Source organism: Lissotriton vulgaris, chromosome 5 (genome assembly GCF_964263255.1).
Source record: "Lissotriton vulgaris chromosome 5, aLisVul1.2, whole genome shotgun sequence".
In the NCBI taxonomy this organism is placed as follows: Eukaryota; Metazoa; Chordata; class Amphibia; order Caudata; family Salamandridae; genus Lissotriton; species Lissotriton vulgaris.
Window position 1 is genome coordinate 359,530,872 of NC_141693.1, and position 14,740 is coordinate 359,545,611.

Genomic DNA, 14,740 nt, shown 5'->3' on the forward strand with positions numbered 1-14,740 from the left:
CTCTTCTCGGAAATGAGTAATAAGGACACAAAAGAACAATATCAGGGCTACTAGCATTAAGCAGCATTAAAGAGCCAATTAAACAATTTATGTGCCACATTTCCGACAATCTTATTTTCATCAATTCAAGCTAATAATACAGTTTGGGACACCTGAAAATCATGTTGAAAATTATATGATAAATGTAATAAATTCATAATGTTGCAGTAAATACTGTAGCCATAAAATCATATAAATCCACTGGCCCACAACGTTGTCTATTGTTTTATCATCAACATGAAAGGTAAAGAAAAGCTAAACATTATTACTCTGATGTGTGACCATTGTTCGCTACACCTGAAAGAAAAGAGCAATCAACCCATAAAAAAGCCCACTATCTTATTTGTACTATAGTCCTAAATTGGCATCTCGTATTCTGATAACATTAAAAACTGATCCCCCTTTGCCTTGAGATTTATCATTTTTCCAACACCCCTCATTGGCAATTTTGTACTACATTACACAATAGCCGGTTGTGTGATCTATCTATCTATCTATCTATCTATCTATCTATCTATCTATCTATCTATCTATCTATCTATCTATCTATCTATCTATCTATCTATCTATCTATCTATCTATCTATCTATCTATCTATCTATCTATCTATCTTTCTATATATATATATAATATATATATAGTCCAGCCCCACTCACAAAGGAACGGGTCGGACACTTGCTCTGTAACATCAAAGGATTTTTATTGCCATACCATCAGGCTCATGGCGTTGAAATGCTGTGTTAGTGAAACGCTTGGGCAGACGCGTTTCAGCCTTGCGGCTTTCCTCAGTGCCAGTTCCACATCAACAGCGATATTTCACCTGGAGGCTTATTTGAAAATTCAGCGGTCCACTCCCATTGGAGTATGTGGTTAGCCCATCCTCCGCTGTGAAGCCACTGCATGCGCTGCTCCAAGGGCTGAGCCACGCCTGGTTTTGTGTGTCCCGCTGCAAGTGCACATTAAGTAATTATACACTTGTACACCCAATGGTGATCCAAACCTGTTGGCCACGGTCCTCACACTCACCGTGACAGTCCATCTAAGGGAGACATCAATGGTAAGTAGTTTGTCTGTTACCTTTACGAAGTCCAATGCTGCTTCCTCTCTCTCCTTTGTAGCAGTGAAATCCAGTGAAACTCTTATCTGCTTTGGGGGGGTGACGCTCTATATTTTAGTACAGAGTCCAAGATTTGCAAGCTGGCGCATTGCTCCAAAGCGAGAGGCCGTGCCGGGAACCAGTGACTGCTGACTGGTAAAACAGAGTCCAGCCCCACTCACAAAAGAACGGATCCGACACTTGCTCAGTAACATCAAAGGATCTGTATTGCCTACATACATACATATATACACTGAAAAAACCAAAGGTTAGACATTATACTTTTGTCTGGTAATATTACCTTACTTTGCTTTAAAGAGAACCTTGAAAATTCACTGAAAACAATTAAGGTTAAAGTGACATTATAGTTAGGTAAACGAAAAGACCTTAGAAATTCACTGAAAAGTTAGTGACGTTATGGTTACGTCTTGGAGCCGCTAAACTGGATGTTATAAGGACTATCTGTTAGGCCGGTGAAAAATCCAATTATTTCTTTATTTTATGTAATGTCAAAGAAACAGTATCTTGGAAGTGTTTGGTGAGCGGGGAAAATAAAAGGGTGGTGAAAGTCACAATGTTGTGTGATAGGACCGGCATGTGGGTGTGAGTAAAGATGGCGACTGAGAAGTATTTCAAAGAACAGCGATGGAGAACGGAATAAGGTGTGGCAGGGCTGAGTGGGGATAAGGATAGGGAGGGAAGTTGAAGGAGGAGGAATGTAAGCTATGTTATGTAAGTACTTGCAAATCACTTATTACCGGGTGATCTTTAGGTAGGCCTCATGGGAAACTTGAATGCAAAGGTGAGCTGAGGATACATTAGGCGATGCCAGTAAGAACAGGGCTGAGTTTGAAATACAGGTGTATAGTGAGAGAGACCAGGGTGTAGCCATCAAAGAAGAGAGTGGTAGCCCACTTTGCTTGTTTGCATTATTACCCATGGCACCTTTGCTAAACCCTGAGAGAGACCCAGACTAGAGAGATCTCAGACAGGTAGCTAGCTCACTCTGTTTCTCTCTGGCTAAGGTATTGGCACATAGGCACGTTTTCCCCCACCCACAATCAGGTTTCATTTTCCACTGAGCACAGAATGGATAAAACAGTTAAAGGAATGAAAACATAGGGGTTTCCAGGTGCACACCCCTCATTTCTCTATGTAATTGGGCCCTGTGAATGAATAGAGATTGGGGGGGGGGGTAGGTTTAGGGTAACAGGAAGGGTTTTATGGTAAAGACACATGTCAGGTTTAGTGTTATGGCAAAGACGAGTGTCAGGTTTAGTGTTATAGTAAAGAGGCATTTCAGGTTTAGTATTATGGTAAAGACAAGTGTCAGTTTTAGTGTTATGGTAAGGGTCAGGGTCAGAGATAGGTTCATGATTAGAGTAAAGTTTGGTTTTATGGTAAGAATAGGCCAGGTGTTAGCTTTAGTGTACCGGTTTGTGTCAAGTTTAGTCTTATGAATAGTATGAGGATTGCTGATAGGGTTACAGTTAGGTATAGTTGCACTCCGCTTTGAAACTACCCTTTCAATTATCACCAGGTGATCTGTCACACGTGTAGCTGTAACCCCAAAACCCTGCCATGGATTGCAAGTCCTTCCACATTATCCCGCTCCAATTCGTCCAAAACGACATGTCCCAGCATGCCTCAAATAATGATCTTATTAACTGTGAGCAACTTTTTTTCCCGCAACCCCGTCATCCAAATGTTCAAGCCCCATGTCTGCTCTAAAACGATGTTGATTTGCAATCCATGGCAGAGTTTTGGGGTTACAGCTACACGTGTGACAGATCACCTTCGGCACACCGTGAACACGGAGTTATGTGATGGCTGCTAGGAGTCTTGTGGTCATATCGCAGCGTTTGAGGATGCGGGTGTTTTTTAATGAAATACATGTCACGGTGAGTGGAGGGAGGACCGTATGTCTCGAGGGCAAGATCAATGAAGAGGCTTCTATCTAGAGAGGAGGTTAAGGTGGGTTGTTTGAACCGTATTTTTACAGAGGTTCAATAGAGTGGGTACTTAAAGAAGGTGGGGGCGTGAAGTGGAGGGATAAGTCAAACGAATTATAAGGCAAGGCAATAAAATGTGTTGATATGCATATTCCATTTGAAAAGTCAACTGATAGCAGTTACGTTTTTTTCATGTGTGTTTTTTTAGAAGCAGGCAAAGTAATGATGTACACTGATTGTGGTGCTTGAATATTTTTTGTCCTGTATATACCCCTGACGAAGGGAATTTAAATTCCCGAAATGCATTGGGTGAAATTATTAAAGTTGTGGCATGTGGAAACGTGCACTCCTTTTGTGCTGGTGTTATTATTTACAACTTGAAAGACGAATGAGTAAAATATATCGATTACAAAACGTGAAAAGTTGAGAATGAATTCAGTATAAACAAGATGTACAATGAATAATAATCGGTAGAGTTGATTTGTTGGATTCATGCAGTCCAGGACCTGGCAGTGAAGCTGATATGGTTCCAGAAACGTGGTTCCTTAGTGTTTCGTTTTCATTGCAAGCGCAATGGGGCAGGGCGCGGACCGTGTTTGCACACCTATACAAGCTTCAATCAGTTAAACAATATGAACATTTATGATGACCTAAAAAGAAAGGTGTGCATCTCACCACTTCCTTATGTTTTTCATAAGTTTGGGTAGATACAGGTTTAGTTTGAAGAGCATGGTTATGATTAGGCTATATTTTACAGTAGGTCTGAGGGCAGTGTTAACACTGCAATCTTTGGTCCCTCTCATCGATGCATTGTATTGAGCACTAGTTATGCTTCCAATCAAACGTGACACACACGGACAGACCTGTGCTCCAAACCATGCCGGTCAATTGATGTTTCTTTATGACCATTGCAGGTTCCGAGGGGGCCTCGATGTCACTCATGGCCAGACAGGCACTGAATCCATCTACTGCAATTTTCGGAACAAAGAAATCATGTTTCACATCTCCACGAAGCTGCCCTACACGGAAGGAGACGCCCAGCAGGTACAGAGTCACCAAAATGAGGTCACGGAGTGGGAAGAGTGGACGGCTGTGTGTTTAACACCTTGGGGCAGATTTATGAGTTCTGGCACATCTCTGCCAATCAGCAGGGATTCTCCAGAAAAAATGCTAACGCAATTCCCTCCCTGCGCCACCACAAATGCGGCGCTTTGACAGTGCGGCGCACCGTGGCGCAAGGATAGGGCGATGCGTGTCGCATCCTGTGGCATAAGGGCGGCACATTGCTGGAGTCGTGTCACAAGCGCAACATGGCTCCAGCAATGATCTATGGAGCCCTATGCCTAACATGCTGCATCACTCCTTACGCCAGCTTCAAGCAGGCGCAGGGTTTTGACGTAGCATGTACGTAAAAGTGACTCCGTGAAATCTTGTAGATTTCACTGCATCACTTTTACGAGGTGTTCCTGCGACGGAACGCCCACCCCGCGCCGGAAGGCCCACATGAAACCTAACGCAGGTTTCATGTGGCGCAGGGCTTTACAACGCGTGACGCACCTCCCTAGATGCGTCACGTTGTAAATAAGGCACAACGTGGTGCATGGTTTACGTCACTGCTGTGTCACAGAAGTGATGCAACGGCGGCGTAAATGTGGCGCTTAGGGCTTGTTAATCTGCCCCAGTGAATGTAGCCTAGGCTTTGAGCATGCGGGCTGTGGCTGGTAAGGGGAAACCACAGAACAAGACCATCAGGAAAGGAGCTGCTGTCAAAGGGAAGGAGGCAAGAAGTGTATTCTACTCAGATAGGTGGGAAGGGACGGGACCATGAACCTGGAGATAAGAGGAGTAAGAAATTTTAAAAAAGGGAACGTATAGGAGTCTACAGAGATAGGGACGGTGGGTTTGAGGGGAAATATGGTACAAAGTGCCAAGTGTGAGGTCCACACAGAACAATAATGGTTGGATGGTCTATCTGCCATGTCTGCTTCTATCGCTGCCAACGGTCTTTCATCAATGGTCCTCCCACTCGGCTCTCCTCTCCTCATTCAATAATATTAGTTTTGTACCGGGAATACTTCATGGGTGCCAGCACAACTGTGCATGTGAAAAGTACTGAGAGATTATGGGGGTACCACAGCAAGGAAGATAGCCAAGGCGACATGGATTACATCATACCATTTGATTTCCTTGAGCAACCGCGTGGGTAAGGAAAGATAGTGTACAATGGAGCTATAACAATTGAGGAGGGACTAACAAGGCTGGATGTTGCTGAGTATCATAACTTGAAGAGGGGTAGGGGGAATAGAACGAGGGAGTAACTTGGTCACACACTGAGGATGGAAGGGGGCAGGAAGCTGCCTCTCTCTAATCAATGTATGAATGATCTAATTTTTAGAGCGCAAACAGCTGCCCCCGGGGGCGTCCCAACACTAGCCAAATATGGTAGAGCGACCTTTACACAGTAGTGAACAGCCAGGTCTCCAGGAACTTCCTAAATTGATTCTCTGACTGTATGGAGTGAATGGCAAGAGGAAGATTTAGCCGCTAGGAAGGAGAAAGATCTTCCCCCGCATCCTCACCTTTTGAGCTTTGGGATTTGGAGTAATTGTGTGCTGCTTGATCAGAGCAATCTGCGCGGGATAGCTAGAGAACACCCTCGGAAGGTAGGCAGGACCGATACCATAAAATGAATGCATCATCTTTTAAACTTTTTTTTCTCAAAAATTAGGACATTTATTGCTGTTAATGATATTGGAGATCTTTGTATTAAAGTACAAATCTGTATCAGAAACATAGGGTATTTACTTCATTATATGTTTAGGATTATGATGTCTCACAAATATTCAAACAAAGGATGTGATTTAGCTACTTGTACCTGTTGTTTGGAGACTCAATAGAGAATAGAAATATAAAAAATAAGTACCGAAAGCCGCACAGCAGTGCCTCTGAAGGGTAGTGTAGCATGCTTTGCTACTGTACAGCGAGGGAAGGCTGAACTACCACCAGTATGACAGTTGGACTGCTCAGATGTCCGCAATATCAAGAGGGTGCTGGCACCACACCAGAGAGGTTTATGGTAAGGCACTGGTGAGAGCAAACACATTCTTGCAGTAGTGCATGGAGCCCTGCAGTGCTGGATGCTTGCCCACAGTACTGCACAGTTGTCTGAGGCGCTGCATGGGTGTCTGCAATACCCATTTAGTTGAGTTGCAGAACTGGACAAAGACATAAAATGGATACTTTTGACTAGGCATTTGGAATATCGGTCACAGTCCCTACCAACCATTGAGCCTAGTGTATTTTGCTAAAGCTATATTTAAACATGAGGTTTAAGGCCCTCATTATCAGTTATCGGAAAAAGATGGGTATTTATCATACGTGTTCAATACTACTTATTCTGTTTTTTTTATATTAAATTGGGGCATAACATGCAGAATCAGGTTCTATCACATAGAATTCTGCATGTTTTGCTGTTTTTTTGGACCACGCACCCTCCCACCCCTCAACTTTTGCCAGGTTTGACCTGCAAGAATATATCCATGGAAAACTGCAAGGTATTGCTAATTATCACTCAACTCTTGGGGGCTGATTACGATGGTGGACGGACTTCACTCCGTCTGCCATCGTTTCGTATTTGGGACCACACGACTACAAGGCGGCAGTCCCACGCATTACGATGCGACTGACACTGAGGCGGTCACTTTGCCTATGTTTTGTATAGAGTCGGGGATGCAGCCAGCAGCCTCCGCCACAATACAAATAAAGGGTGTTTACATATCCGTGCACTATGTGGCAGGCACCATTTGGTGCCTGCCACGTGGTACAGGGATATGTAGGAGGCACCATAGGGACCCGACAGGGCCCATGTAGCAGCCCCATGGGGGCCTTCTATGGGCCCCCTAATCCGTTTCCCCAGCCGTTTCACAGCGGGTTGACCGCCACAGAATGACCAGTGGAAAGGGATATTGTAGTTGCCACAGCGGTGCCTGACAGGCACTGCCGCTATTCTGGATATTGCTGTCGGCCAGGCGGTCGGAATGCTTTCGACCTTAGGTCGGTCACTCTTTCCAACAGCAAACACATCGCCGCCATCATAATGTGGCGGCCGGTGATTCAGTCACCGAGGGCGGGGAGACCGCCACCGACAGCCTGTCGATGCAGTCTACCCGGCATCATATTCAGGCCCTTAATTTCGATCCATGAATATGAGTGACAAAGAGAGGGATTAAATCCCTCTAAAGGATACAAGAGCCGTTACTCTGTGGAGAGAGAGGTGCAGCCAATTTGTAAAACTGAAAATCTGGATGGGAGACACACTGCTCATTAACAAGGTAAAAGTAATGATTACAAAGACATTGACTATTTGAATCACTTCCCTCAAAATTAACAATCTCTTGCAGCTTAACAAGTTTACTTTTAGGAAACATTTACCTATGGTTTATAAACATATAATTTTACAAGCCCAGATGGGCCGTCAGCCTCAGCTCCAGCCTGTAACTTTTTCATGATTATCTAAGCAAGGCATTAGATTGGGGAAACAGATGAGACCTGGGATGAGTGTCTACCTCTACTTTCCTTAGAAACTGTTTTAGGGATGGACAAAACTGCCCAGACGAGGGTTTATAGTAATTTTTGTTTTGAAACATGCATGCTGAGGGCACTGAGTTTTTCCCCAGAGATGGTCACAAAAGGAGGGCGCTGAAGTTAACAGTTTGGAATCCCTACCTGGAAGTCTAGATTGAGTGCGATCCTCAAAAGTGAAAAATCAGAAGGAGTCAACATTTACATTTAGTTTGAACCTGACTTCCTAACCAGATTCATCTGAATTTTGAGAATCTGAATGATTGGAGGTCTGAATGCATCTGACATTCCCTTTTCACAAAGTGGAAGCCATTTTAGTTAGCAATGCATATGAGTAACTGAACCATTAAGCTTCTTGCTATTGCTGACTATGCGACTGGAAACAGGAAATGAGGTAACAGTCTTCTTTGTTTTAAGTTGCAGCGGAAGCGACACATAGGAAATGACATTGTAGCTATCGTCTTCCAAGATGAGAACACGCCTTTCGTGCCAGATATGATTGCCTCCAATTTTCTCCATGCATACATCGTAGTACAACTGGAAAGCACAAGTGAAGAGAGCACGTTATATAAGGTAAGTATAGAAATGAGAAGGTGGGGCTGGTAATAGCAGGTGTAGCCCAGACATCGAAAGGCAAGAAGGGGTTTGTTGGATCCTTGAAAGATAAAGTAGAATGGTGGAATGTCCCTCCAGATGTGTAGGTGAATAATTTTAAATAAACACGATTGGTTAAGAACACAAAGTTTACTCATAATCCAGAATGTGGTGCAAAACAGTAACATTGGAGCCTGTAAGGAAGAAGCTGGAGGAGAGAAAGTTCATGGCACCAAGGACAGTGTGAGAGTATAAGGGAAAGATAGGCAAACATAAAACTAGGGGATAGGAGAACGAAAAATGTTTATTGAGATCATGTCATGGTAAGAGTATGATGGAAGACTATTGGGTATGCGCCTTGGCAGGTATGTGAGGTACGAAGACTTATACAGGAATCCCCGGGTAGGTACACATAGAAAGAATCCCGGTCAGGTGTGTGAGGGAAAGATCCTCATAGAGAAACAATCTTGGCAGGCAGGTGTATGAGGAAAGAATGTTCAGGCAAGAACCCTCAAAGTAGGAATGTGAAGGAAGATTGCCTGTGGAGATGTGCGAGGAGAAGAAAGTTATGGCTAAAACACAATAGACCACCTTAGCTGGGCCACTAAACATGTCCTTTCACTCCAAATACCACCAATAAAAACTCACTGAAGGCTCAATGCCACAGTTTGAAACAACTAATTCAGAGTCAAACGCCATACAGAAAACAGTGAATTCGTCTTAAGCAGTAGCAAATGTAAAGAAGTAGACAAGCGCACTATTCACCACACATACAAACAACTCATTGTCAATGCGACTCATGTATTGTACTGCATCACATCATATCCAACACAAATGAACACTCTGGATGGACCAGTGAAGTACCAATGCCAGATTACGTAGCTTTAAACCATAACATAACCGTCACTTTGAACCTGACTGACGCTGCACACCTTATCTGGCGTAACGGGCAACATGTCCTTGCCAAGAACGCAGTCCAAGATCCCCCCTCAGACCTCTTGTTCTTTTTAATAAGGCTATCGCATAAACGCAAGCACCAAATGCTTAAAGCATGCATGCAGACTGGCTCGATCTAGAAGGAACACCCAGTGGGCTACCTGGACTCCCAAATACATCTGTATCTGACAAATACTGCACACAACGGACCCATGGAAAGCTAGAATGCTTAGAATGCCTACTGACGAACAACTACTCCTGCTATATAAGACTCCAAATTCCTTGACAAACAAAACTCTGGCATGTGCAAAACCCCAGCAACATGCTCAAAACACCCATTCCAGGGCCATTCCAATGGCATACGTGCTCTGTTTTACATATCAGGTTACACAATATCCGTGCATAGCAGCAATAGACAAAATGATATCATGAGTTTGAGAGTGAGACATACAGAGAGAGAGAGAGAGAGAGAGGTATGGAGAGACAAAGACAAAAATACAGAAAGATGTTCCATTGTTGCGCTAGATAGAGTAGTGAAGGTCAACGCGTCAGTAGACATATGGATATTTTGACGTCACTAGGCTGTTCCATATCAATGGGAAATTAAAATACTGAATTTGCTTTGTTAGAATTGCCCTATTTGTGGAGTATTAGTAGTGGGTATTTCAGTGGGTTAGTAAATCCATGACAAATGTGTTTTTAAAATGTAAAACCCCACAGAGAACTTTAGTTCACCAGTTTTCTCCAGTGTCGGCTGGCCCTCAGTTAGCTTAGAACTGACGATTAAATGCGGTGAAAATTGATTTTGTCAGTCGAGACTGAGCCTGATCCAGCAGGACTGGGAGAAGCAGAAAGAGCTGCCTTGAGGTGTTTACAGGTGCCAGGATGAGGTACTTATGAAGACAGTTTTGTGTGTTCTAGGTCTCCGTCACAGCCCGAGACGATGTGCCTTTTTTTGGACCAGCACTTCCTGATCCCGCCATTTTTAGGAAGGTAAGGACATGAAATGGCTATCTTTGTCAGTTAACATCTGTCAACAAGGCCCCCCCCCCCTTTCAGCCAGTGACCCCCAAGGAGTGAGCCTGTGGTCGCTGCTGTGTCTGTGATTGAAGTGTGCACCTGCGCCGTGTGTGGGTGAGAGGCTTACACTGCTACGGCTGTAACTGGTGTATGTTGTAACATCCCAGTATGTGCCGGGCGCTAGGACCAGCACATACCATTAGAAAGTGGGAGTGGAGGAGAAAGGAAGAGGAGGAGCGGGGGAGAAGAGAGGTAGTGCAGAGTAGGGAAGAAAGGAAGAGGATGCAAGAAAATAAAGAGCCTTCAACATACCTCGTGGTGTCCGAGTTGTATGTCCCAGGGCACCGATTTCACATATGTGTGTGGGGGTTTGTGTGTGTGAGTGGGTGTGTGCATACAGACGTTTATGTGAAAAATGCTAGTCTACTGCTGCCTCAGCTGTAAGTGGTGTGTGTATGTGGGAGAGGTTTGAAGAGGTGCAGGTGTGTCCGTGTATGAAGAATGCTAATGTGTGGCTGCCTGCGCTGTAAGTGGTGTGTGGTAGCGGTGTGATGGAGGTGTGGCTGTGTCCGTTCACATATGCGAATGTGTGTGTAAATAATGCTGACCTGCTTCTGCCTAGCTGTACATGGTGGAGGCAGGGGCGACCTTAGGCATGTGCAAGCTGTGCACCTGCACAGGGCCACCAAACCCCAGGGGCCTCCGCGCTAATATATATCCTTAATATAATAATCCTCTGAGGATGGATACATATTTGCGTGGCGGCCCCTGGCAGGGATTTGGCGGCCTCCGGCTCTGTTCCACTTCCTAGCACCCTGACCCCCCCTCCTGAGCTCCTGGGGGCTCCGCCCTGCCCGGACCCTTCTTCCGGGGCCCCCTACCTATGCTCCCTGCCCAGGGCCGCCATGAGCCTAGAACCGCCCCTGGTGGAGGTGTGGGAACAGAGAGAGTGTGTGTGTGTGTGTGTGTTTATGCATGTGTGTGTGTTTATGCATGTGTGCGTGTGTACGCGTGTGTATGCGCGCAGCGGCGGCCTGTACAGGTAAATGTGGTGGGGAGGGGGCGGAATTCAAGTCGATAGACAACAGAATAGGTATAATTAAAGAAATAAATATATTTTCTGTCGTCTGTCGACTTCCCCCTGCCGTGCCTTGCCACGCCCCCTCTGCATCGCCCTACCGCTCTTACCTGTGCCGGTTGCCATTGTGTGTGTGTGTAAAGAATGCCAGGCCTGCTACTGCCTGTTCTGTACCTGGTCTGCTTGTGAGGGGGAATCTTACAACGGATGCGCCTGGTATCTGTTTGTAGGTTAAGTCTGCATTCCTTTGTTCAGTCTGTATCTGTTCTATGAATCTATATGCCTATCTGTGCATGAGTCACGTTGAAAATCTCTGTACATGTGGCTAGTGATGTACACTATCTTATGGTAAAGGCATCCTGCATGATCCGTGTCTGTTGCCCGGGTGAGGGAAGCTTGCACTGCCACTGGCTGCAACGCCTTTTCTTTGCAATTAGGTGGGTTCCTGGACTGCTGCTGCCTTTGCTATGTGTACTCTGTGTGTGAGGGTAGCTTACACTCCTGCTGGACCTGGGTTGTACGTCAGGATTTCAAACTGTACACAGAAATATCATCTAACATAAATATTGCCTCCTAAATATCAATTTCAAAAACATGATCCAGTTGGGTGACGATTTTCTATTATAAACTCCAATAGTAAGTCATTTTCGTTCATGATTAGGACGCAATGATGACAGCAGTATTCTGGTACCGCACCCACACCTGTTTAGTTTATGAAGTAAGCTTGCAGTCGAGGGCTGTGTTGACTTCAAGGCATCAGGGATAAAGAAGGGTTAATAGGAGGAGCAGCCTTAGTTAAGTCTGAGGCTGAAGGCATACAGGCGATATCTGACAGGCTTGTGCGGTAATGTCTCCTGCCCATGTTCCAGACCACTGAGGCAATAATCCACCCCCTTTTAACTATTTTAAATAGAACACAACTGTAAGGTTTGCCACTGTAATTGTAATTAAACATGCAACTCGGCATGCCACTTGCATGGCTGACGTATTGTAAGTTACACTGTGCGCTCTTCCCGCCCACAAACCTGTGCACAGAATTGATCTAATCCAAGCCACGTGGACGGGGCACCAAACACAGCTGGAAAGGACAGTAATGTAAATTGTAAATTGATACTTGTATAGCGCACTACTCACCCGCAAGGGTCTCAAGGCGCTTGTACGCATACCGCTGTGGAACCCATCCTGGCTTTCCCTGTGAGGCGCCCACTCCTGGTCACCCCCAAGGTGGAGGCCAGGCATCCTTAGCGTTGTGGGGGCTGTTTTGGAGATTAAGCAAGCTATTGCCCAGAGTTGCAGAGTGGGACCCATGATTGGAATAGGCACCGAGGCGAGAATTATCAGGTCCGTGGATAGTATAGAGACACATGGTTATTACCAAGTCTGGAATGAAGTATTCTATGAGTTTCTGGAAGAGTGCATCTAAGAACCGTGACCTGCATCCTTTTATGTGACCTCTCTTAACCCCCCTCCCCTGTGCTCTCCCTCTGCTTTGTGGAGCATTGTTCTGTAACCCCGCCTAGTGTCAGTACCGCCCAGTGTCAGTATGTTCCAGGACACCTAGAAAACATAACAGGTGAAAGGGAAAGGCTGCAACAACACTGTTTGCCAACGCAAACTACCAAAATCACGACCTAACCTGAACATCACCCTGCAAAGCTTTTTGCCTGCAACAAATCTAGCTATCAAGCACTTGCCCTCAAATGTCGTTGGGGTTCAGTAACAATAGTACATTAATCCAGTTCTAAAACATGTGAGAAGTCAGTTTGGCAAAATGAAGGAAACAAATGCACTTCAAGCATTTTTGCATATAGATATTTTTGTACTGTTGTAATTTTTGTTGTAGGTTACATTTCTGAGCTTCTGTTCTTGGAAAACATATTATTGTCGTTTATGTTTTCACATGGTTCCCTGGAAATCCCGGGCCAATAAATGAATGAAAAATCCACTGTTCTTATCTTCAGCGTGAAATACGACGTTTTTTTTAATAAGTGAGGAAAATTAAATTGTTCTGTTCCTCTGAGTTTTCTATTGACACTGAAGAGGGCTCCCCACCCACGGAGGGCCCCTTCTCCAGTCTGTATAAAAACAAATAAAGGGAGGTCAGACATTAAACTGTTAACACATCAGAGGATTTCCGGGTATTAAGGGCCTGATTCACAGAACTAACTTAAGACAAAATCCTAAACTTACTACTTTTGGTATTCACAGAAGTTAGGATTTTGTCTTAAATTTGTCTTAAAACAGACTTAAGACAGACTTAAATTAGGATTTTGTCTTAAGTCTGTCGTAAGTGTGTCTTAAGTTTGTCTTAAGACAAAATCCTACTTCTGTGAATACCAAAAGTAGTAAGTTTAGGATTTTGTCTTAAGTTAGTTCTGTGAATCGCCCCCTAAGGGCTTCAGAGGTCTGCCTCACTTGCAGATGTTTATTGATTTCTCAGATATTAACCAACCAACTCTTCCTTTTTTTCTGGGGTTTTCATGGGGATGTGTTTTAGGGCCCAGAATTCCATGATTTTCTCATGACCAAGTTGATCAATGCAGAGTACGCCTGCTACAAAGCGGAGAAGTTTGCCAAGCTGGAGGTAAGTGCATGTTAATCCTCCTTGTCCAGTGTAAATTTGCCAGGAAGAGTGTCTCATTGTACTGTATTGCAGCATTTGATATAGGGCTTTATTGTGGGCAAAGGACCAGAAACATGCGTGCCATTAGTGAAGGACACAACAGGAACAGTGTGTGGTGGAATGACCATTTTGGAAGGAGTTGAGTAAGATGCCTGAGGTTTGGAGATGTGCTTTAAACAAGTTGCTGCTGTGGCACTGTCCTTAAATTGACAAGTCGGACTTCATCATTGGTGACATTCAAGTATGGTCATAGTGGGGGCCTTAAAGGCAGCAGAATGGAAGTTCTGAATAAAGAATGTTCACCTTGGGATGGTTTTTAACATAAATTTCCCATGCTCTTAGGAAATGAATGTACAACGCAAGGTTACTTAACCTGATGTCTTTAGCCAAAGGTGAGACACTTCATAAATGTTCTTCATGGTGATTCTGGCACTCGGCTCTTACTCACATTCCTTCACTACCTTCATATCTACAAGCCAGGCTCTAGTTTTACACTTTACAAGGTTCTTGGGCCCATTGGTCACTCCTTGAACCAGCCCTCTACTGTCTCAACAATGTACACAAAACAGATCCAGGTTCTGTGCCATTTCAAATAATGCTGAGACATAGCATATACCTTTGGGCGTGCCTGGCTGACTGTTATAAAGGTGGAAAGATTACCCCAAGACCAAAGAGGTCATTTTTCATTAAATGGTCATCCAGCTTTCCCTACATCCGAACAGCTTGACACAGAATGCACAAAATTAAATTTTTTATCAAAGATTATTACATATGGGGAACTAGCACATACGTGGTGCAGAACCCTTGACTCAAAAAGGCAC

The 14,740-nt window shown here is 44.5% G+C and overlaps 1 protein-coding gene across 2 annotated transcripts in view; it reads left to right on the forward strand.

Annotated features, from left to right (window-relative positions):
• RAP1GAP (RAP1 GTPase activating protein) overlaps positions 1 to 14,740 on the forward strand; it is an 870,529-nt gene that overhangs the window by 812,248 nt on the left and 43,541 nt on the right. For both annotated transcript variants that reach the window (XM_086921674.1, XM_086921673.1), the window contains 4 exons: positions 4,002 to 4,131; positions 8,086 to 8,241; positions 10,120 to 10,191; positions 13,794 to 13,880. In XM_086921674.1, coding sequence (XP_086777800.1) covers positions 4,002 to 4,131; positions 8,086 to 8,241; positions 10,120 to 10,191; positions 13,794 to 13,880 — 445 coding nt within the window. The remainder of the gene's footprint in view (positions 1 to 4,001; positions 4,132 to 8,085; positions 8,242 to 10,119; positions 10,192 to 13,793; positions 13,881 to 14,740) is intronic.